Source organism: Polypterus senegalus, chromosome 10 (assembly GCF_016835505.1).
Source record: "Polypterus senegalus isolate Bchr_013 chromosome 10, ASM1683550v1, whole genome shotgun sequence".
Lineage (NCBI taxonomy): Eukaryota > Metazoa > Chordata > Cladistia > Polypteriformes > Polypteridae > Polypterus > Polypterus senegalus.
In genome coordinates this window covers 133,178,371-133,200,904 of record NC_053163.1, presented here as the reverse complement: position 1 = coordinate 133,200,904, position 22,534 = coordinate 133,178,371, and the positions used below count along the sequence as shown (strand labels likewise).

The 22,534-nt window shown below is 41.6% G+C and overlaps 2 protein-coding genes across 4 annotated transcripts in view; one reads left to right on the top strand and one right to left on the bottom strand.

Moving 5' to 3' along the window:
* Positions 1-15,455, top strand: part of arhgap45b (Rho GTPase activating protein 45b) — a 60,515-nt gene extending 45,060 nt beyond the window's left edge. For 2 of the 3 annotated variants that reach the window (XM_039766709.1, XM_039766708.1), the window contains exons 14-20: positions 1,559-1,722; positions 2,007-2,195; positions 3,394-3,531; positions 3,636-3,871; positions 7,943-8,162; positions 14,077-14,191; positions 14,356-15,455. In XM_039766709.1, coding sequence (XP_039622643.1) covers positions 1,559-1,722; positions 2,007-2,195; positions 3,394-3,531; positions 3,636-3,871; positions 7,943-8,162; positions 14,077-14,191; positions 14,356-14,729 — 1,436 coding nt within the window. In that variant the 3' untranslated portion in view covers positions 14,730-15,455. The remainder of the gene's footprint in view (positions 1-1,558; positions 1,723-2,006; positions 2,196-3,393; positions 3,532-3,635; positions 3,872-7,942; positions 8,163-14,076; positions 14,192-14,355) is intronic. The other variant, XM_039766710.1, reaches the window with a different exon arrangement.
* A 3,802-nt stretch (positions 15,456-19,257) lies between these two features.
* polr2eb (RNA polymerase II, I and III subunit E, b) overlaps positions 19,258-22,534 on the bottom strand; it is a 7,043-nt gene continuing 3,766 nt past the window's right edge. The window contains exons 5-7 of the mRNA XM_039766706.1: positions 22,103-22,161; positions 20,226-20,304; positions 19,258-19,552 (exon numbers count right to left, since the gene is read on the bottom strand). Coding sequence (XP_039622640.1) covers positions 19,487-19,552; positions 20,226-20,304; positions 22,103-22,161 — 204 coding nt within the window. The 3' untranslated portion in view covers positions 19,258-19,486. The remainder of the gene's footprint in view (positions 19,553-20,225; positions 20,305-22,102; positions 22,162-22,534) is intronic.

The following is a 22,534-nucleotide window of genomic DNA, read 5'->3' as shown; positions in this document are numbered from 1 at the left end:
CATTCATAATATTGTTTTTGACGAGGCGTTAATGTAAGTTAATTTTTCATTTCATTTTTATTACATTTTACTTTTACTGTTTACTACATTTTATTATTCATTGGTATTTACAATAGACATTTGCAGTGAAATCCTCAAGTAACTGATTTTCTATCTGTAATGTAAAGGACCAAACCGTCTTCCTCCCGCACCCCACATACTCTTCTGTATACCAGCTCTTTAAATAAAATTGTTTTCTCTAACGGATGCGTGCCCCGACACCCTTCGAGTGGCTCAGCTGTGAGATAGTGGGCACCTAGTGCCCCCGTCTCCGGGGATTGGTGAGTGAAGAGAGCAGCAGGCAGAGCCCTCTAGTAATATTAATAATAACAATATTCAAAGACGAAGAAGGAAAACATTTTTGTGATAAGTTGCATGCAGTCGCTGCCACTTCAAAATAACATCATGAATAGTAGTACTGTAACAAGCACCAAGATGGCAGGACCAAGACACACATGCGTAAAAAGAATAAAGGCTGAAAGCAGGCATGTTTCTTTAATAATGAATGGTCCACAGTCGTATTTTCAGAAGAATCCCCTTCCTGCTGTTATGCCCATATGATACGCCTCATTAAAGAAGTTACTGAGCCTGGCCACAGCTATTCTTGCACTGTTTCTGAAGTCACAATGGCTCGTCTAGTCTTCCTGATTGTCTTCCACTGTGCCCTGCCATTCTCCCCTATCCATGATCCCTTCTTATATTCTGCAAAATTCGATTTATTCAATGCCCCAGGAGTCTCTTCCTGCCTTCTTGAACCTTCACAGGCTTGCAATTTGAATGTTCTAGGAGTTTATGGAATGCAGAGCTCCGTGTACCTGTCTGACATCTCACTGTCAATCAGCCATCCTGTCCTGCCTATCCTCAGGGTGACATGCTGGCCACCACAGCAGAGTTTGCATGAATGCAGCGTGCTTTAACATTACATCGTGTGGAGTGGTAGGCAAATGTACCTCATGCGCAGTTAGGGTGGTCAAAGTTTAGTGTAAAATTCGAGAAGTGATTGCTTGAGCTATACGCAAATCTTAACAGTTGCAAAGCTGTCTTTTCCCTTTCACCAAAAAATGTCATGTTATCAACACTTTTGTTTTGGTGGACAGCCTATGGCTTGCCTATGGCTTTTCTATGGCTTCCATAAAGAGAGCAATCCCATGACATACAAGCTTTGTTACAAATATTATTCCATCTCTGTCAAATCGATGTCTTTTTACAAGTTCATTGTTGTCTAGCATGTCCAAAACATTCGATCTTTCCCAGGATGTACATGTTGGACTACCTAAATGTCATCTTCATGCAGCTCTTAGTGAGGTAGGATACCTCACAAGCTCTTCTAACACCTGGTGAAGTTAGGAGTATTTGCTTAAATTAGTAAAATTAGTAAAATGCTTTTATTCCTCTTCCTACAAGGAGGACCAACTTTTTGTCAGTCTTGAGATTTTTGAGCCAGTTAGAGACATTTTCCTGCTCTTAGACACTTCATAAGTATGGGCACTGGAGTTTTTTTCTCTGTGATCCTCTCTAGGTATAAATGGGATCGAACCCGAGCATATCATACCTACTGGGCCTTTCCGGAACGTGGGTCTCTCTAAAGCTGCCCAGACCCACCGCCTGAGGAAACTGCGTACGCCTTCCAAGTGCAGAGAGTGTGACAGCTACGTGTATTTCCAAGGAGCTGAATGTGAGGAGGTAGGCGATTTTGACATTTCTGCAAGATGTCATATGACGTTTGCGAAGAACAGTGTAGGCGGTCAGCTTGAAGTCTTGTTGCAAGCTGTTGGGCAGTGGAGGTTCAAGACATTGTAAAGAAACTCAACAGCTTCTCACTTATTGCCACCTGGTGGTCAGTCTCCAGTCTAACTGGCCCTCAGGGTACCTCTCTTTTTCGGTGGGGTTCATCTTACAATACATTTTGAGCCCTAAAGATGTGAAGATTCATATGTTTACTCACACCTTTCTCTTTCATTGTTTAGTGCTTCCTTGCCTGCCATAAGAAATGTCTGGAGACCCTGGCTATCCAGTGTGGACACAAGAAACTGCAGGGGAAGTTGCAGTTGTTTGGAAGGGACTTTGCACAAACCTCACGAGACAGTCCTGGAGGGATCCCCTTCATCATCCTGAAGTGCATCTCCGAGATTGAGAGCAGGGCTCTAAAAATTAAGGTGATGGATGTGGACGTGAGGTGGTAGGTGTGGGGCATCTAAAGACAAATGAGAAATATAATTTGTTGGAGATGTTTGGGGAATTGTGAGGGATCACTGCGAAGGTCTGTGATGGCATGTGATTATTATTTGGCTGCTAGTTAAGGAAAAATATAAACAAGTAAGGGTTCTGAATCTTAAAAAGCATATCAATTACAATTAAGGCAAAAATGTTTGATCAGTTAGACCTAGTAGTTGGTTACTCAGAAAACGACAACAAAAACCTGAAGCCAGCATGGCCCTTCGGTATCCGTTATTGACTATGGTGTCAAGTACGTGACAGTTTGCTTTGCATGCAAGCTCCAATAAATCCTTTCAGTTTTTCCTTTTGGCATCTGTTTATTAATAATTCCTCAACTGCCCAGTGTCAAGCTATTGAATATCAATGGACAGTCCAATTTTAAGATACTATACACTCATCGATCACTTTATTAGGTACACACTGCTAGTACTGAGTTGGACCCCCTTTAGCTTTCAGCACTACCTTAATTCTTCATGGTGTAGATTCAAGAAGGTGCTTCAAACATTCCTCAGGAATTCTGGTCCAAATTGACATGATAGCATCACATCTGCTGCACTTTCATGATACGAATCTCCCATTCCACCACATCCCAAAAGTGATCTAGTGGATTGCAATCTGGTGGCTGTGGAGGCCATTTGAGTACAGTGAACTCATTTTAATGTTCAAGAAACCAGTTTGAGATGATCTGAGTTTTGTGACATAGCGCCTTATCCTGCTGTAAGTGGCCATAAGAAGATGAGTACACTGCGGTCATAAAGGGATGGACATGGTCGGCAACAATACTTTGGTAGGCTGTGGCATTTAAACAATGCTAAGTTGGTACTAAGGGACCCAAAGTGTGCCAAGAAAGTATCCCACACACCATTACACCATCACCACAACCCTGAACCATTGATACAAGGCAGGATAGGTCCAAGGTTTCAAGTTGATGTCAAATTCTGACCTTACCATCCATATGTTGCAGCAGAAATCAAGACTCATCAGACAAGGCAATGTTTTTCCAATCTTCTATTGTCCAATTTTGATGAGCCTGTGCAAACTGTAACAGCTGCTTGTTCTTAGCTGACAGGACTGACACCCTTATGGTCTCCTGATGCTGTAGTTCTGCTGACTGTCTTCCTTTTTCTTTATTTTCAGGGTATTTACCGAGTCAATGGGGTCAAAACCCGGGTGGAAAAACTATGCCAGGCCTTTGAGAATGGCAAGGAGTTAGTGGAGCTTTCACACGCTTCTCCACATGACATAAGCAATGTGTTGAAGCTTTACCTGAGACAGGTATGGAACAGCCCAAGACTTGACCCCAGATCAGACATGCCAGGGTTATCTTCAATGTCTTGGATCATAATGACTGCTGATAATCCTATTTCTACTCTCCTCAGCTTCCCGAACCAATCATGTCCTTTCGCTTGTACAATGACCTCATGGGCTTGGCAAAGGAAAGCCTACAAGTTGGACCAGAAGGTGTGGAGCACTCAAAGGTCCCTGAGCTGGTGGACCGTGGCCCTGACACCGAGGAGGAGGTGCTGGCCTGTGTTGATAGGCTACGGGAACTGTTGAGGGAACTGCCTGCCCCGAATGTGGCGACCCTGCAGTATATCATCCGCCATCTCCGCAAGTAAGTGTCATGTTTTAGAAGAAGGTTCGAATCACTGGAATCCATGATATTAATATGATAATTTACAAGTGAAGTACAGCTAGCCTTTTTATTTATTTATGTTTGGCATCATCTCACAGCATAGATTCAGATATTAGACTGTGACAACGTCTAACAGAAATATTAATAGTATATTTAAGATGAGAGTACTTTCAGATGTTAGCCTATTAAACACACATGCAGTATAACTAGTTTTACTATTTGTACTATGTAGTTTTTAAAGTCCTGCGCTGTTAACTGATGATATTTGGATTTTTAACCAAAAATGTTGTTATGCTCAGTGTCCTTATCTGCCTTTACGTGCACACCTACGTTAGTCCACTAAGCCGATGTTTTAGTCCTGGAGACCCACTGAATGGCACATTTTAAGGACGGCCCTCTGGCAAGTCCCTCCACTTCACTGCCCCCAGCCACAGCCCCTCAAAGACGTCTCTGGGCTAATAAACCAAATATCATTTCTACCAACGTTTTTATTTATGTCAAAGATGTATTGATTTATTCATTTAGTTTTAAGTCACATCTAATCTTTATATATATTACGCTACCGTGGCTGTTCGTTTGTCTGTCCAGGATTTTAAATCACCTGTAGCTTGCAAACCGTTTGAACTATTGACCTGAAATTTGGTACACGTACACTACGTGACGTCTACTATCCTCATTCAGGGTGACGATTAACCTCCAAGTTTAACCATCCACCCATTAACCAACCCGCTATATCCTAACTACAGGGTTACGGGGATCTGCTGGAGCCAATCCCAGCCAACACAGGGCGCAAGGCAGGAAACAAACCCCGGGCAGGGCGCCAGCCCACCGCAGGGCACACACCCACACACCAAGCACGCACCAGGGACAATTTAGAATCGCCAGTGAACCTAACCTGCATGTCTTTGGACTGTGGGAGGAAACCGGAGTACCAGGAGGAAACCCACGCAGACACGGGGAGAACATGCAAACTCCATGAAGGGAGGACTCGGGAAGCGAACCCACTGCACCACCGTGCCGCCCCCTCCAAGTTTATTCCTCTTTTTATTTTTATTTTATTTTATTTTATTGTAGAATCAACTCTCAGCAGCGGCCAGCAGGGCAGCCATGTTGTGCATGTGTACGGGTGCCGTTCTCATTCCATACTACCTTCGCCGTCACTTCCTCTACCTCTTCACATCTTAAATCATTCTTGAGGCAGATTGAAGACTTAAGTGCCAGCTTAAGTGAAAAATTTAGGAAAACGTACTACTAAGTAATTGCAACACAAACACTCACTTAATCAGTTTTAACGCGAAAAGATGCTGACGAAAGAAGAGAAGAAGCGGGCAGTTAGGGTGGAGAAAAGAAGAGCAGCTCAGGAAGCAGCAAGCGCATCAACCTCTGAGCAAACGAATGGTAAACGTACAGAGAAAGAGGATGAAAACTAGGAATGTGCAAGTCAAGTGTATTCACTGCATGTTATCGTGCAGTGTGCTGTTACTGGTCCTCCATACATGGGCAGTGTTTGTATTTATGCAGAGCCTTTAAATGTGTTAGTGGTCTGTTTGTGTGTCGCTTTTCTGAGTGCTCATTTACAAAAGACAACACTTGAATAGTTATTTAATTATTAAGATTTTCATCTATACTGTTTACAAAATGTTGCAATACTTATTCAATTAACATTCAGTGACATTTGTAACATTTCATTGTACTACCTCAGTAACTGGATTTGCATTCGTCAGTGTTACATTTATGACTAGTACTGGCATGCACAAAAATGACCCACCAGCGCTGATTTATATTTTGATCTGAAACTGACAAGAGCGCCCCTACAACAACAACATTTATTTATATAGCACATTTTCATACAAAAAATGAAGCTCAAAGTGCTTTACATGATGAAGAATAGAGGAAAAAAGACAAAGTAAGAATTAAAATTCATCTTCTTAGGGATGGGATTTCGTCCTACAGCCAAAAAAATGGGTTGCACTACAAGAGGACTCGCACTACGTTCACATTCCAAAGCCTCACTGCTCAATTCCAATTTTTTTTCTCAGATCGGGTTTGCCCAACTTGACAGTTTACATTCATGAGCACAAGAGACCTGCTGCATCTAACTGTACCGTGAACACGTGTGTCCTCCAGATCAGCGTGCATGCGCACATTCGATATACTGTATTTGTGCACAAGTCATCTGCGTCACCGACAACTAAAAACATCATATTTGTAAGATGACTCAAGGCATTATGCTGCATTCCGTTTACCTTGGAAGTCGGTTGTCAGAGCTGCGATTAACATCACACCCGGGTTGATTTTGTCCAACTAAACAATCTAGGAACTGATATGGACACATCCAAAAAAAACGTTGTTGTGCTTGCTCCATCGAAATTAATACTAGTTGATAACAACACGATACTTAATTTGTGTATTCAAACACCAGAGCAACATGTCCACAGATAGAGGTTAGACAGGACTGTGTGTACGGCCAATTTTTAATGAGACCACAAGTAGACAGAAGTGCTAATAAATGAGGCCCACCAAATTAACAAGCTAATTAAAAGGGCAGACTCAGTTATGAGGTGCACTCCGGACATCTTGGAAGTAGTAGCAAAGGAGAGAATTGAAACAAAACTAAGCACCATTATGAACAATGCTGCACATCCTCTATGTGGCACAACAACACTGAGGATTGTCAGACAACAAAGAAACACAACTGGGGCTCCTTTATACCAAATGTCAATACGCCTGCGTGACGCTACACTGGGACTGGGACGGCCATGCAAGAAGTTTTCTTTCTTTTTAGTTTTCTTACTTTATAATCATTCTGGTGTGTATTCAGACCAAAGGTTGTGTTTGTACACATTTATTTATTTATTTAAAGAGCTTCTGTTAAAAGCCAAATTTCCCCCAGGGGACAAATAACGTTCTATCTATCTATCTATCGCCTTTCATATCTATCTATCTATCTAGTGCCTTTCATATCTGTCTATCTATCTGTCTATTGCCGTTCATATCTATCTCTCTATCTGTCTATCTATCTATCTAGTGCCTTTCATATCTATCTATCTGTCTATCTATCGCCTTTCATATCTATCTATCTGTCTATCTGTCTATCTATCGCCTTTCATATCCATCTATCTGTCTATCTATCGCCTTTCATATCTATCTACAGTATAATCTAGTGCCTTTTATATCTATCTGTCTGGCTGTCTATCTATTGCCTTTCATATCTATCTATCTATCTATCTATCTATCTATCTATCTGTCTGGCTATCTATCTATTGCCTTTCATATCTGTCTATCTATCTATCTATCTATCTATCTATCTATCTATCTATCTATCTATCTGTCTGTCTGGTGCCTTTCATATCTATCTATCTATCTGTCTATCTATCTATCGCCTTTCATATCTATCTATCTAATAATAAATAATAATCTAGTGCCTTTTATATCTATCTGTCTGTCTGTCTGTCTATCTATCTAGTGCCTTTCATATCTATCTATCTATGGATACGCTAGTAGCTGGTGTTTGTGACTCATTTTGCACTGGAGGACGGCAAACAGTTTGTCAGCTGTACATGATTTGGGCGAGAAAGTGAGAAATAGCCAGATGGCTAGCTTTTGCTGTTTTTTGCAGCTATTACTGGCACTGCGGCACCAAGAGATGTGTGGGTACAAGAAAGGAGCCAGCAATGGTGGGACTGTGACTGCTGTCACAGCTGTAGTTCTCCTCCATTGTTGCTGCTGGCTGACTGCACTCGGCACATGCATACGAGCAAAAAAACCATGTGGTTGTGATCTGACTGTTCTCGTTCCTGTCACATAGCCATGAATCAGATGCATATCCAGTCTAAGACCACATATGGAAGTGACACAAGTCTGATTTGAAAAGATCATTTTTCTGTTCACATATCAGATTTATGTCATCTTAAAAAAACAAAAATCAGATTTGAGTTACTTTAGTCTTGTAATGTGAACGTAGTCTAAGCCTCTTTTACTGTAATGTGAGTTTTGATGCATAAAGATGGTCAGAAATTCTAATCAAGATAAATCTTTCATCTTGTTCAGGATTGCAGAGGTGGAACAAGATAACAAGATGACTTCAAGCAACTTGGGGATCGTCTTCGGGCCAACACTCATGCGTCCACGACCAACGGGAGCAACAATTTCGCTGTCCTCACTTGTGGACTACCCATACCAAGCCCGCATCGTGGAAACGCTTATTGTTTTCTACTCTTACATTTTTGAGCCCAGGTCTTCTATAATCCTCACAAAGGCCTGCAGTAAGGTGAGCTGTGATTTTTCGCTGCTGTTCAGGAAAACTCATGAGCTCAGTGAAGTGAAGCCTCTTTTCTTCATTGTATGGTTATCAGTCTTTCGGTAGCAGGGGTCCATTTACAAAAAACAGGAGGGATCTGCCTCATTGCTTCAGCTTATGTGGGGGTCCGTATATTTTCTCCCTTTCTGCATGTGTGTCAAGCAGGGATCTCCACAGCTTGGCCAGAGTCAAGGCTGGAAATTTTACTTTGAACAAGATGTTTAGGCTGCAGTGCCATCTCAGTGCTACAATGGCATCAAAATCACCACAACAACGCATTTACAATGTCTTTGGTCAGAGATGCTTTTATCCATACAGTTCAAAATAACCGACTAAACATCAGTCTGGGGATGTCTGGGAACAAATGTTACAGGACAAGGGTACAACATTGAGCACCACAAATTCCGATTCCCAGATTACAAAAAAAAAAACTAACAACTTACATCAATTAGACAGAAATTCACCAATCAAGAGGGTCTTCAAAAGCTTCTGCTTCACAATTTCGAATGTAAGAGAGCAGCTCATTCCACCAGCTACAAGTTACACAATGAAAGAATCTGGATTGAGCTTTGATGCCACTCAGAGATGGAATCACAAGATGCCATTCATCAGCAGACCCGAGGAGCACAGGAACTCACAAGTCTCTCCATATTTATAGTTGCTGATCCAGTGACTACTCTATAGGCAGATATCAAGGATTTCATATTAATATGTGCCGCTTCAGGGAGTTAATGCAGTGATCTAAAAAGGGTTGAACATCAGACATGCCGCTGCATTTTAAATCATCTACAGTGGCTTGGTGACCCATGCTGGTGCTCCTGTACCAATAGTGAGTTGCAGTAGTGCAGACTTGAGAAAGACCAAAGTCTGGACCAGGAGTTACGCTGAATGCTGTCAGATATGGTCTAAACTTGTGGATGTTGTGTGGAGTGAATCTGCAAGACCAAGCAGCTGTTGCATCATGGTCAGTGAAGGACATCTGGTCATCAATCACCAGCCCAAGGCTGCATACTGACTTGGCAGAACAGAATAGACAGGTGAACTGGAGATAAGAGGAAGGCCTGTCTTTGCCAGGTTGAGCTGGAGATGGTGCTCCTTCACCCAGGGTGCAGTATCAGTGAGACATACAGAGATTCTAGATGATAACCGTGTGGTCCTCTGGAGAGAATGACAAGTACAGCTGCATATCATCAGCATAACACTGGTTAAGAAACCCAAAGGGTGAGATGGTAGAGCTTAGTGAAGAGATGTATAGAGAGGAGAGAGCCCAGCACCAGTCCCTAGGGCACCTCCATGCCTGCCTGACACACCCTTAACATCTCTTCATGCCAGGACACACGGTAGGATCTGTCCATGAGGTAGGACTCAAACCACCTGAGGGTAGGCCCAGTGATGCCAAGGTCAAGGAGAGTGGCAAAGAGGATCTGGTGGTTGGCTGTGTCAAAGGAAGGGATGAGATCTGCAAAGAATAGGACACTTGACATGTTGGTAGCTCCAGCCAGCTGTAACATGTCTACAACAGTAAGTTCTCCCGTCTCAGTGGAATGTCCCCTCTTGACGCCTGACTGGTTAGGATCAAACAGTTTATTCTATCACACAAATAATAATTTTACACTTAGCTTGTTTTAAAGAGTCTTTCAGCTTATACACCCAGAGTCAGCCTTAATCTGGAGACCCCGATAAAATCAACAGAGATGAATGCAGAAGTCATGTGATGTGCTCTTGGTGACTCCGGTGTTATCTTGTCCAGATGCTATTCAAAAGGTGGAAGGTTATGGAGGACAGCAATTCGAATGTCCCAGGGTTGAAGAGGCCAACACCTGTGGTGCTACATTGTGTCCCAGATTCAGAGGTACACAGGTGCCAGGTGGTGCTAACACTATTTCTAATAACTTTAAGGTCATACAGTTTAGGTAAACTAAACCAATCAGTGTTTAAGGACAAGCTTCAACCCCGCACTTACTAGAAGATCTCTGGGAACAAAGCTTTCTCAGTGTTTCTGCTGGTAGAGCGCAAGAAATGGTAAAAGCAAGAATATCTACTGTATCTACTGTATCTATCTATCTATCTGTCTATGTATACAGGGTGGTCCAGATCTAATTATGCAGATCCAGATCGTCTGGATGACTTTGATTTATGTGGGGACGATTCCAATTCGGCGTGAAGACGATTCTTCATGTCATCAGTTTGCACACTTCTCGATGGTCCAGGATTTTCCGGGTGATTTTCTATGTAATAAACTTAATTAAGTTATAGCGTAATGAAAATTGCATAATTACATCTGGACCACCCTATATATAGTACCTTTCTTATCTATCTATCTATCTATGTGTGTGTGTGTATCAATATCTATATACAGTGTATATTTTGTCGCGTGTCTGTATGTTCCCTATACAGTCCTACACTCTTTGACTGATATGAACCAAATTTGGCAAAGTTGCTTTGTAGGACCACACAGATAGGACAGGGTACTTTGGAACCCGATACTGTAGTCCTGGTGTTTTTGTTTTCCCTATGTGCTACAGTTTGCACACCAGTGCCACCTGCTGGCTCAGAGAAAGTGAAACGTCCGAACAGACTAAAGCTAGACTAGCAGTCAGAATGGCCAGAGCTTAACATTACTTACCCAGGCAATGCCACGTGCTGCTTCTGTCTACTGTAATATACTGTAATAAAGAGCATCGGGCACCTCTGCAGGGTGGTGTTGGCTGAGGCCTGATCGAGGGTGGTGGTGCAATGCAATACAAAGGAGAGTCAGAGGGTTGTTGTTTAACTTCTGCGTTGTCAGATTTTCTTCATAATCCAGACACTGTGAACTGCCCAGCTTGGCCTAACGGGACAAGTCAGTAAGGTGTTACTGACAGTCTGAAATCACATCAGACTCGAGAAGATCAAACTTGTGAAAGCGGAGACATTGATAGAGAGACAGTGTGGATGACAGATGGGACAGCTGACAGTAACATCAGGGTCACCATTTAAAACACATAAACTTTAGATTTCTTTCCTTAAGAAATTCTACTAATATACCCGGGTACTTTGAGTAGTCCCTATATTTATATAAAATCCAGCGTCTGGCTGTTTGTATGTCTGTCCGTCCGCTTTTCACGAGAGAACTACTTAACAGATTTAGATCAGGTTTTTTTCTAGAATTTGAACATTCTGGATTATTTTATGACTTCTCTCATTGCGCTATGTATCATAGTTAATTGCCAGCAGAGATTTATTAGTGGGAATCCATGAGAGACGCAGTGGGCCGAGGGGAAGGGGCAGAGCACTCTTCACTCACACGCCAGCCTCACAGTGTACCTCATATCCGCTTAGCTAGCAAACGAGAGAACTGCTTAACGGATTTAGATCGTTTTTGGGTTTTTTTCTATAATTTGCGTGAACATTACGGTTGATTTTGCGACTTCTCTAATCATGCTAAGTATCACAGTTCACTTGCAGGAGCGATTTATTTGTGCTAATCTGAGACAGAGGCTGCGGGCTGAGGGGAGTGGGAAGCGTGATGCCAGGAGTGGGGAGCCGGGCAGGCCCCTCTTCACTCTCCTGTTTCACTTCTACCGTTGGCAGAGCTACGGGGGACAGCTAGTGTATAATAAAATGGAAATTGCAGCATTATAACAATTAAGTAGAAATAAAATATTACGCGTAGCAAATGATATTAGAAGAGGTGCTGGTGAGGCCAGCAGAGGGCGCTTACCTGTGGCATATTTGTGGCTCCCATTGTCCCAGTGCAGTGATGAGGCTCCTCACTCGCCTCATGAAAGCACTTTGAGCAGGTTAGAAAAGCGCAATATAAATTTAGTTAATTATTATAATAGTAAGAATGTCATTAGTAAATTACATGAGCATAAAGCTTATGGAATTCAGACCACAGTGTTGCAGTTAATATTGGGACTGCCAACAAGTAGAATAATTGGAGATTTTAAATTGACTCCATACAACTGCACATGTGAGCCTGGGTGGGCAATAATGGGAGTTTGTTGCTGCTTGGCTCCTCATGACGTGAGATTCGGCGTCGGACAGTCTCCGCTCTTGTGAATTATATTGCACAGATCTGAGAATATTGTGGGTTATATTTCTATTAAAAACCACTTGTGTGCTCTAAAGTTATATTTTAAGCTGTTATTGAGTGAAACAGGTGACACAGTAAACGATGCTGCGCTGCGGTGTTTGGATGGTCCACAAGCATGTGGTTGTTTTACATTAAATGATCATTTAGTGATTTTAACACTAAGCTATAAGAAAAACCAGAGGACATACAGATATGGACGCATTTGTTGGTATCCTCCATGAAATAAGAACCCAAACTAACTTGAAACTGACAAAAGAAATTGGCGCCCATCATCATTTATTTTATATTTAACAGAGATCAGACTTTGGATTCAACAGAATATTTGAAATATCACAAATGAAAATGGCCGGGACAAAAATGATGGGACCCTTAGCCTAACATTTTGTTGTACAACCTTTAGAGGCCATCACTTCAAAGAAGCCATTCCTTGAGCTCTCGGTGAGTCTTCTGCACTTGTCCACAGGTAGTTTGGCCCACTGAACCAGCTGTGTCAGGTTTGAGGGGGTCTTCTCCACACTGCGTATTTCAGTTCTTTCCATAGAAACTTTCAAATCAGGGCTCATAGAAGCCCACTTCAGAATTCTCCAATGTTCTGTTCTTAGCCATTCTTAGGTGAGTTTTAGTTGTGTGTTTTGGCTCCTTATCCTGTTGGAGGATCCATGACCTGCGGCTCAGACAGAACTTTCTGACACTGAGCAGTATGTTTTGCTCCAGAATGTCCTGATAGTCTTGAGATGTCATGGTTCCCTGCACAGAAATTCAAGGCACCACATGCAGCAAAGTGGCCCCAAAACATAACTGAGCCTCCTCCATGTCTCCTTGTAGGTATGGTGTGCTTTTCTCTGAAAGCTTCATAGAACTGATGTGACTTACCAAAGAGCTCCAGCTTTGTCTCATCTGTCCAAAGGACCTTCTCCCAGAAGCCTTGTGGCTTGTCAATATGCATTTTAGCAAATTCCAGTCTGACTTTTTATGCTTTTCTTTCAGTGGAGTCCTCCTGGGTCTTCTTCTATTGAGCCCACTGTCACCCAAAAAGCGATGGACGGTGCAATCAGACACTGATGGATCTTGACCACAGAGTTCAGCTTGTATCTCTTTGTAGTTGTTTTTGGCTTTTTCTCTACCTTTCCAACTTTCCTTCTGCCAATTCTGGGGTTGATTTTCTTCTTGTGGCCACGTCCAGGGATGTTAACTGCAGTCCCATTGACCTTCAACTTCTTAATAAAATTTGCAACTGTTGTCACAGGAACATCAAGCTTCTTGGAGATGGTGGTCTTCTAGCCTTTTCCTTTACCATGCCCCTTTCTGATCTCCTCAGACAACTCTCTCCTTTGCTTTCTCGGCTCCATGTCAGCATGGGACACAACCGATGACACCAAACAGCAGAGTGATGACTTCTCTCCATTTAAATTGGCTGAATGAGTGATTGCACAATTGTAGACGTGGGTGATATGAATTCAGGATAACGGCTTATTTGAAAAATCGCTTAAATGCAATTATTTATGATCTTTTCTTTGGGTACCGACAGATGTGTCCAGGCGATTTTAGAATATCTTTGTAGAATAAGCAATGCTTGATCTCCTGTCACACTTGCTTTGCTTTACTCGATGACATTTCAAAGGCAGGCAGGTACACAGGCGACAATTGCTTTTCATTTCATCACATTTCAGGAGGCATGCAGCACGTCTTCAGTGAGCTGCAAGGAGACCAACAGATTTGGTCGGTCTTTTGACACAGAGCATGAGACTACTCGAGCATCTTCACCAAACTCTTCTACTTTTTTCATTCCTGTCATATTTTTTTCAGCCTTGTGCAGAAAGCCGTGAAACCAGCGAGGAATGCAGCGGCCTAACAGATGGCCAAGAGGAAAGTGAAGAACAGGAACACTTGGACTCAGACAGAAGAGGCAATCCAGGTTGTGGTAAGTCATTTTTGGGATAACCAAATATGTACGCAGCTCCAAGCCAAATGATGCTGCCTACCAAGTTAACCCAGTGGCACATAACACAGAGCTGTGGTTCAAATTAAACCCAGTGGCATCTTGACTGCGATATAGCCATAGTTATATGCTAAACTCTATTCCAGGAAACTCTTTGTGTTCATCAGGATCACAGGAGCGATCCTTGGATTCTGACTCGGACAGCGAGGACGCCGGCATAGTCAACAGACACGCCATCAAAACGAACCTAAGCCAGCTAACTAAACAGGAAAGCATAACCAGTACAGAGGATGGAGCTAGCAGCGAGGACCAGCTGAGTCCGAGGTCCAGCCTTGATTTGTCTGCTCACCTACGCGTCCAGCAAGAAGACTCAGATGATCAGGACCCCGGCAGCTCCCTTTTGGAGCACAACAGCAATCAATCAAACAACGTGCAGATCAGCCCAGCTCTGCTGCCACCTGCACGCATCACAGGAGGCAAATTCAAACTGAGGGAGAAACGCAAGCCAGAGTTTGTGTAAATAAACACTTTCTTACTTTGTTTTTAAACAGGTCATGCAGAACTATTTATATAATTTTTATTTTTGGAATTGAGCAGCTTTTACCTATATGAGACAGTCCAGCTGAAGCTGACTTGCAGAACCAATTTCATTTGCTTTTAATTTACAAGTTTGAAAAACAAATTCAAATGTGAGCCACTATGTTGTTACATTTTTCAAACACAACAAGGATACACCAGTCAATTTTGATGATGCAGTCAGAGGCATATTTTACACGCACCAGTGTTCAGATAACGAATACTGATATCACATCTTGATGAAAACACAACAGTCATTAAAATGTATCACAATAAATGTTCTCCGATGAACAGAGAACCATATTCAGATACAGCAGACTAGTGCTGGATTACAAGAATGAATTCCACACATGGCTTTTACGCAGTTTTTCTGCTATATTTTGTATGATGTATGTTTGTGTGGCTGTACAAGTGATTGAGGTGGCTCTCCTTGGCTTTCTGTGTGCTTCAAAACTGCCAAGCAGCAGCCATTTTTCATGACTCTTTATGGATTGCGTGAAGAGGGATGTGCATGAACAGAAGAGCATGTGGTGTGACAGACTTGAAGCTTATCGCCCTCGCAGCCGGCTACTGAAAGGGTGACGTGTTGAAGTAAGAAAGAGTGAGGTATTGTATAATTATATATATTTGCATTTTTTACAAGAATAAAGAGTCCAGCTTTTTATTTTGACTCATGTCCTCTCTGCATCCAAAAAAGGAGCAATTTTAAAGTTCTAGGTACAAAGTAACAAACCAATGATATCTTATGTGAGGGACGAACCAGCATCCCAGCTGAGATGGACCCTGCTCCCTTGGCTGGCTGGGAGGTCCTGATAAAGTTAGATCAGTGAAAGGGTGGTGATATTCCCCTTCTGCACCAGGATGTGGACAAGGAAGGACACTTCAGCAGCAATGGTGGGACACAGTGATTGGGATTGGGAGGCTGCAAGGACAGGACAGTGGATGATTGCCTGCTATGGACAGAGCGTCCCCCCATACACTGGGTGACAGCATCCTATCTGGCGAGCCCCAGTATGGATAACTGCAGGGCAGCATGGGAATTGTTGCACCATGGAGCTGCCTTGTCAGGTTCTGTGGGGGGCACACCAGGGTCAGTAGTCATATATTGACTCTCTAAGGACCACTGTAGTCCTGCTTAACCCGAAAGCACTTCCCAGAGGCAACAGATTGAGCATGGGACGTACTCCCAGGTCAGGAGTAATGGAGTTCTCCAAGTTTGCCAACTATCACAACTGCCAAGTGTTTATATGCACTTAGAAAAGAAGTTATAGCAGTGGTCCTGGCATTTTGTTGGCAATGTTTGTTTTGCTTTTCACATCAAATTAATGGTACATGTTGAGAGTTAATGAGGGAAATAAAACAAATCTTCCTCCCTTTAATGTTACTTTGATAATGAATTCCACTACTGCAGTAAATGAAAATGGCCAAGAATTACTGTACCAAAACATGTCTTATGTGCCATCACGCAAAAGCCAAGAATCTGTCTCCCTCCAAAAAGGAAGATGCCTCCCGTTCCAGTCAAAGTATATTCATAACTCAATGACAGTTTTATCCGTAAACCTAACACACTGCTGGACACACCTCCCAGTTGTAAACCCATGAATCAAGTGACCCCTCAAATCTCACCTAATGCTTCATTATTCCATTATCACCATCTTGTTTTCTTTCTCCACTCCGCATCCTTCCATAGGGAGACCTGATACAACCACAGGCCCTCACAGTCAGAAGATAGAGCCCATCCTCTTTACGTCTACACTGCATCTGCTAGGGCAGGGGTTCCCAAATTTGGTCCTGGGGAGCCCACCGAGGCTGCAGGATTTCTTACAACCAATTTTGGCTTTTAATTGGACTCCTAGCCTAATTAAGTGAGCAATTACTTCCTAGTTTCTGTGTTTTGTGGTCAATGAAGAAATTACAAAAGCAAGAATGTTAATACATTCTAATACAAATTAAGCAACAGTTATATGTGGATAATGTATTTTTTTTTTCTTTTTAGTTATGTTCTTTTTGATTTCCATTATTGACTAATTAGTTGATCTGACACTGAAGCAGTTACAGCCTTTCGTCATTCAGTGTTGTTTGTTGGTGTCATTAAGATACAAAGAAGGACACTGACTATACAGAATAAGGGGAAAATAATAGGAAAACAACAAAAAGAGTTAAGTATTTAAAGCAATAGCAAAAATAGAAATATTTCTAATATAACGTAAAAATCTTATTGCTGTACTGTGCAGCATGCAGAATAAGTTAGGGAAAAAGACCAGCTAACTAAATTAGATCAATTATCACTTATTGTGAATCTGGCTGGAGCAAAAACCTGCAGCGAGTATACAGCCATGGGAGTGGGGTAGGTTTTCAACTTGTTCAGCCTTGAACTACTGAGAATGTACAGTAAGTAGGATACTTGTAAGTTTACGATTTTGCCATTTCATACATGCACCTAAACATTCTCAGATCCAATAAAGCCAATTCAAGGTCACAAGGGGGCTGCTGCAGCATATCCTGGTAAAAATGGTCAAACGGGCAGGAAGCAACCCAGGACAGTGTGCCAGTGCATCTCTGGGCACAGCAATCCACACTTCTATCAAATTGTGGCGGACACCCCTGTGATAGAAGAATGGGGGAAGGCAGCTTTTTCAGGACACTGCCTCCCCCAAAACACTAGACGGCAGTTCCCCTGGTGTGCAGCGGTGCCTCAGATTCCCGCAGGGCATCATGGTACTTGGAATCCGGTTTCTCAGCTCTTTTGGGTGCCACCAGGGGGAGCTGTGAAAAGACCTGGGGAGTCTTGCTTCCCTTGCAACCTGGAAGTGCTTGGAAGTCATGAGGACAGAAGCCCTCTGATTAAAGAGTTGGGATTCTCCATCTGACCCGGAAGTGCAGGTAGATCACAGGGACAGAAGAGTAGAAGCACTTCCAGGTCAAGGACTATATAAAGAACTGTTGGAGACCCAGTAAACAAACTGGAGTTCAGAGGGAGTGAGACAGAGCTTGCTGGGAGGTGTGGAGGAGAATTTACTGATCTGTTTATTGTGTGTAGGTACGTTGGGGCCCAATACAAAGAAGAAGAACGAACATAAATATCTTCTTGGTGATTTTTATCCCGTGTCCTGCGTACTGTCTGTTGAGTAAAGGTGGGCAACACTGACACCTAGCGTCCACTTTGTGACACACTTTACAAACACTCATTGAACCAGTGTTTCCCAAACTCGGTCTTGTGGTCCCCCTGTGGCTGCAGGTTTTTGTTCCAACCAGCTTCTGTTTTTAATTGGAGTCCTGGGATAATTAAGTGATGTGTTATTTCCCAAGGTCTATGTTTTGGGAACAACATAGAAATTAGAAAACTTAAGTTTGGTATAGGGCAGCACGGTGGTAGCGCTGGTCCTCCCTGCGTGGAGTTTGCATGCTCTCCCCGTGTTTGCGTGGGTTTCCTCCGGGCACTCCGGTTTCCTCCCACAGTCCAAAGACATGGTTAGGTGGATTGGCGATTCTAAATTGGCCCTAGTGTGTGCTTGGTGTGCATGTCCTGCGGTGGGTTGGCACCCTGCCAAGGACCGGTTCCTGCCTTGTGCCCTGTGTTGGCTGGGATTGGCTCCAGCGGACCCCCATGACCCTGTATTCGGATTCAGCGGGTTAGAAAATGGATGGATGAAGTTTGGTATATATAGATATACACACACACACACACCCCAAGCAGTTATATGGGAATCTTTTTTTTTTTTTTCCTTTTTAACAATGTTTTCATCTTGATTTTCATTCTACTTTTCTAGGTGTTCTAATTGTTTAATTGATCCATTATTTACTAATTAGTGGGTCTGACACTAAAGTAATTGCAGCCTTTGATTATCCAGTGTTTGCCAGCGTGTCAGCTCTGCTCATTTTTAATTGTCATTAATAAGATACAATGAAGGGGAAAAACTGCACAGAGAAAGGGCAAAATATAATGAAATCAACAAAAGAGAGTTAAGCATTTAAATCTATAGCAAGAGCAGAAATATTTCTAAATGTCTTAAAAATGTAAAAATCATGCTGCTGTGCTTTTCTGAATGTAGAATAAGAAAAATAATACCAGCTAATTAAATTAGATCAGTGCTATAAGGTGTTGTCACCGATTAGGAATCTGGTTGGAACAAAAACCTGCAGCCACAATGGGTCCCCAGGACCGAGGTTGGGAAACACTACTTTAAAACTAACTTGCAGTTCCTTAAGGATGAAGGGGAGTACAAGAGCAACTGAAAGAAAAACCTACGGAGATCCAAGAAGAATATAAAAATGCCACAAATAATAGACATGGAATTCATACCCAGAATGCTAAATGTGCAAGACATCAGCGCCAAGCACTCCACAATGATGTTGACCATCTTTAGCATTTGATTACACAAGCTGTATTCCCCAAGTGAATTTGCCAAACCCTCCTAATAGGACCCAGTACAATTTTCTCCTCACGTCAAAATGTCTTTAAATGAATGAAGTTTTTTTTTATATCATAAAACATTTTTATTAAAAAAAACACACAAAATAAATAAATGCAGCCCAGGCAGCTATGATGCTGTATACTTTAGTTATAAAACTAACCAAAATATCATGAACAGTGGCTTACAGCTCATATTAATCTCATCTAATAGAGCTTAGAAAATTCAAAAATGTGTTTGTCCAGGTGCTGCCCTTCACATATTACAATCGCCATATTCAGTTCAGAGCCTACTGCACAAGTCTGTAAGTTATATACCTCCCAGCAGTCTCACTCGGTCGAATGATTTTCACAACCTGAAAAAGAGAAAGCAGGAGAAAAAAAAAACTGTGAGGTAGGCAATCAGTCAGTCATTGTCCAACCCGCTATATCCTGAAGTTAAAACACTTAACGTAATGAATGTCAAGGAAACGTATAGCAGTTTGAAACTCATTTGGCAAATGTGATGATTTTGGAATTACTGAAAATCAGGTTTTTGGAATTACTGAAAATCAGCCAATATATGACAAAATCGAATATCATGAAAAATTGTTTTCGGTGTGCCTCTGAGCCATGTCATTTCACTAAAACAGCAGGACAATCGATCTTTTAAGCCACAAAGGTTCTCAAACCAAACGTTTTAAGTCACATCCCAAAACTTTCACTATAAATACGATGTAATAAGCCAGTACTCGTGGGTGTATTCCTGTTAGAAATGCCTAAAGAAAGGCCTATTTCCTATAAATTATGCCTATGGCTTTAACCTCGCTAGAGGAAATGTAAAACCTGGGTTCAGGTTTCTAGTATTAACATAAACCCATGAAACAAAAAGAGACTGATGTGGAACAAGTTTTACTCCCTGATCATTAAAAAAAAAAACAACATACACATAGAAATAAAGAGAAAGAAAGCAAACTTCACATAATCTCCCCTTACTAAAATGGTGTAGAGAAACTTAGCAAACAACTCCCAGCCCCTCCAAAAACATACCTGTCCTCGTTTTAGCCCAAAATATCGGGCAACAGGATCTCCAGCCTGAATTCGAGGAAGCTGGCTCTCTTTGAGCTTGCTGTATTTGAAGTCAAGGATAGTCAATAGCTTACAAAGTTCAGTAAGACTCTGAACACAATAAACGTATACAGTCTTGGGTTAGCAGTTCTTTTAGCTTTGGAGAGGACACCTAAAAACGTTATTGTTATCTGGGCAGTAAGTGATCGTTTACTTTGAAAAATACCAAGTAACAAGCAGTTCATGTGGCTTTCAAAATCCTCATTGTTATTTAGTAAGTCAGCTAGAACACCATCAGTTTGGTTCTCAATCTTGTCCATGAGGCACCACAGCAATTCCATTTGTTAAGTTTCACCAACAACATCCCTTATTCAGTTTCATAAGTTAGTGACTAGCTGAACCAGGTGTGTTAGTGGTACAATTTAACAAATAAATGGGTGTACTGGAGGATAACCAGACACACTGTGGTACCTCAATGAGAGGATTGAAAATGTCCAAACTAATAAGGCATCTCCTGTGGTGTGGCCCAGGAACCCAAGGGAGGGGAAAAAAAAAAAAAAAGTTAAATTAAAAAGAGGTCTGCTAAACCTCTAGGCGTCAATGGACATTGTCAGACTCAATGAACTATGCTTACTAAATCACTTTGCATGAATGCCCTGCAACTGTAAAACCTCTGTATACACTGAGAGCAATTTCCAATTCTCAAGCTTAGGGGCTACATGAAGTAATGTATATTCGTACCGTCCAGCTGGCTTAATCCCTACTCATATAGCACAGGGAAGTGAGCTGGGTTTAGGCAGAACATTTCTCTTAAATACTTGGCCTCAAGATTTTTTGTGTATGCTAAAGATGTTTTTGTATTGTATACTAGCTTCTTTGACTGCATAGTGTCAAGAGCTGCTTGGCACTTTTCATCAAATGACATTTCACAAAAATTACTTTATTGGACTTTCAGATCCCAGTAATGTACATTAATGCATTCAACATCCTTTAGATTTGGGAACATGTAATTGATTCACTGAACATCAGAGATGTGCAGAAATCCTTTATTTTCATTAGCTCACCCTTTTATTTTAACCTATTCATTTTTATTTAATGGCTTAGTAAATCTTGTGATCTCTAAGATGGTGTGTTCTTTGTTACACACAGTAAACATAGGATTTAGAATTAGGTTACTCTAGAAGGTATCCACAGCTAACTTGGAAATCGCTATGTTAAAGTCAAAGATACAAAACAAGAACATAACCTGTAACAGCATGCTTCAACTGAGACAGGATGTGGCATCGTGTTTACTGCTGGTTCTTAGCTCCACTGACCCGGGTTCAAATCTCAGCCTGATCACTGCCAGTGTAGCTTTGGCAGGGGCTCGCTGTGTTAACTTAAGGTTTTCTACTGGTATTTTGGTTTCAAGACACATTCCAAACACACGCCTTTTATGCTCACTGGTAACTCTAAAATGCCTCCCAATAATTAAGCATTGGTGTGTGTCTCATACAATGCACTGGGTTCCTAGCCAGGTATTATTTACGTGTTGCAGCTACTGCTGCTGGTATAAGTTCAAACTTGCCACATTCAAGTGACGATTGGTCATCATACGAACCTCAGAGACCCTTACCCTTATTTTCTCGGGTGCCTGGTGCCCCATAGGTTTACATTATAAAATGGCAGAATCAACTATGCCTTTAAAAAAGAAAAATACAATAAGCAGTTAACTTTAGAACAAAATTTTGAATGGCAAAGGCATATATACCAAGTTTATGAGAAAATGATTTTGACTTGAATACCAAACTTATCTTTTAAATAACAAATTTTAGACACAACATTGTCCCTAGTAAATTCTGACATTAAAAAAAGGATACTATCGTGCTAACAACTCAGTGACTTCCTCTTTGGTCATTACAATATGTTCTGGAACAAGCTGGAAAGAGAAAAAACAAGACTACTGTTTTGTAGACTAGAAAAATGGAAAAAGCATTAAAACAAAATTGGTACATCCACACGATTTTAAGAAGTTCAACATAGTCATGTAAGAATGCAACAAAACCAGTTCCTGTGTAGTATTCACGATTGTTTTACATAAAAAAAAACGAACATGAATGAGGATCTCTAAAGAGAACTTTCTAAAACTGTGTAGTATATAACTTCAAATATAGCCTTGTACGTCTGACTACAGACAAGCTGTGCTTGTCCCACACATTACATGAAGGTTGTGCTTATACAGTAGATATAGGGTGGTCCAGATCTAATTAAGCAATTTTCATTACACTATAACTGAATAAGTTTATTGCATA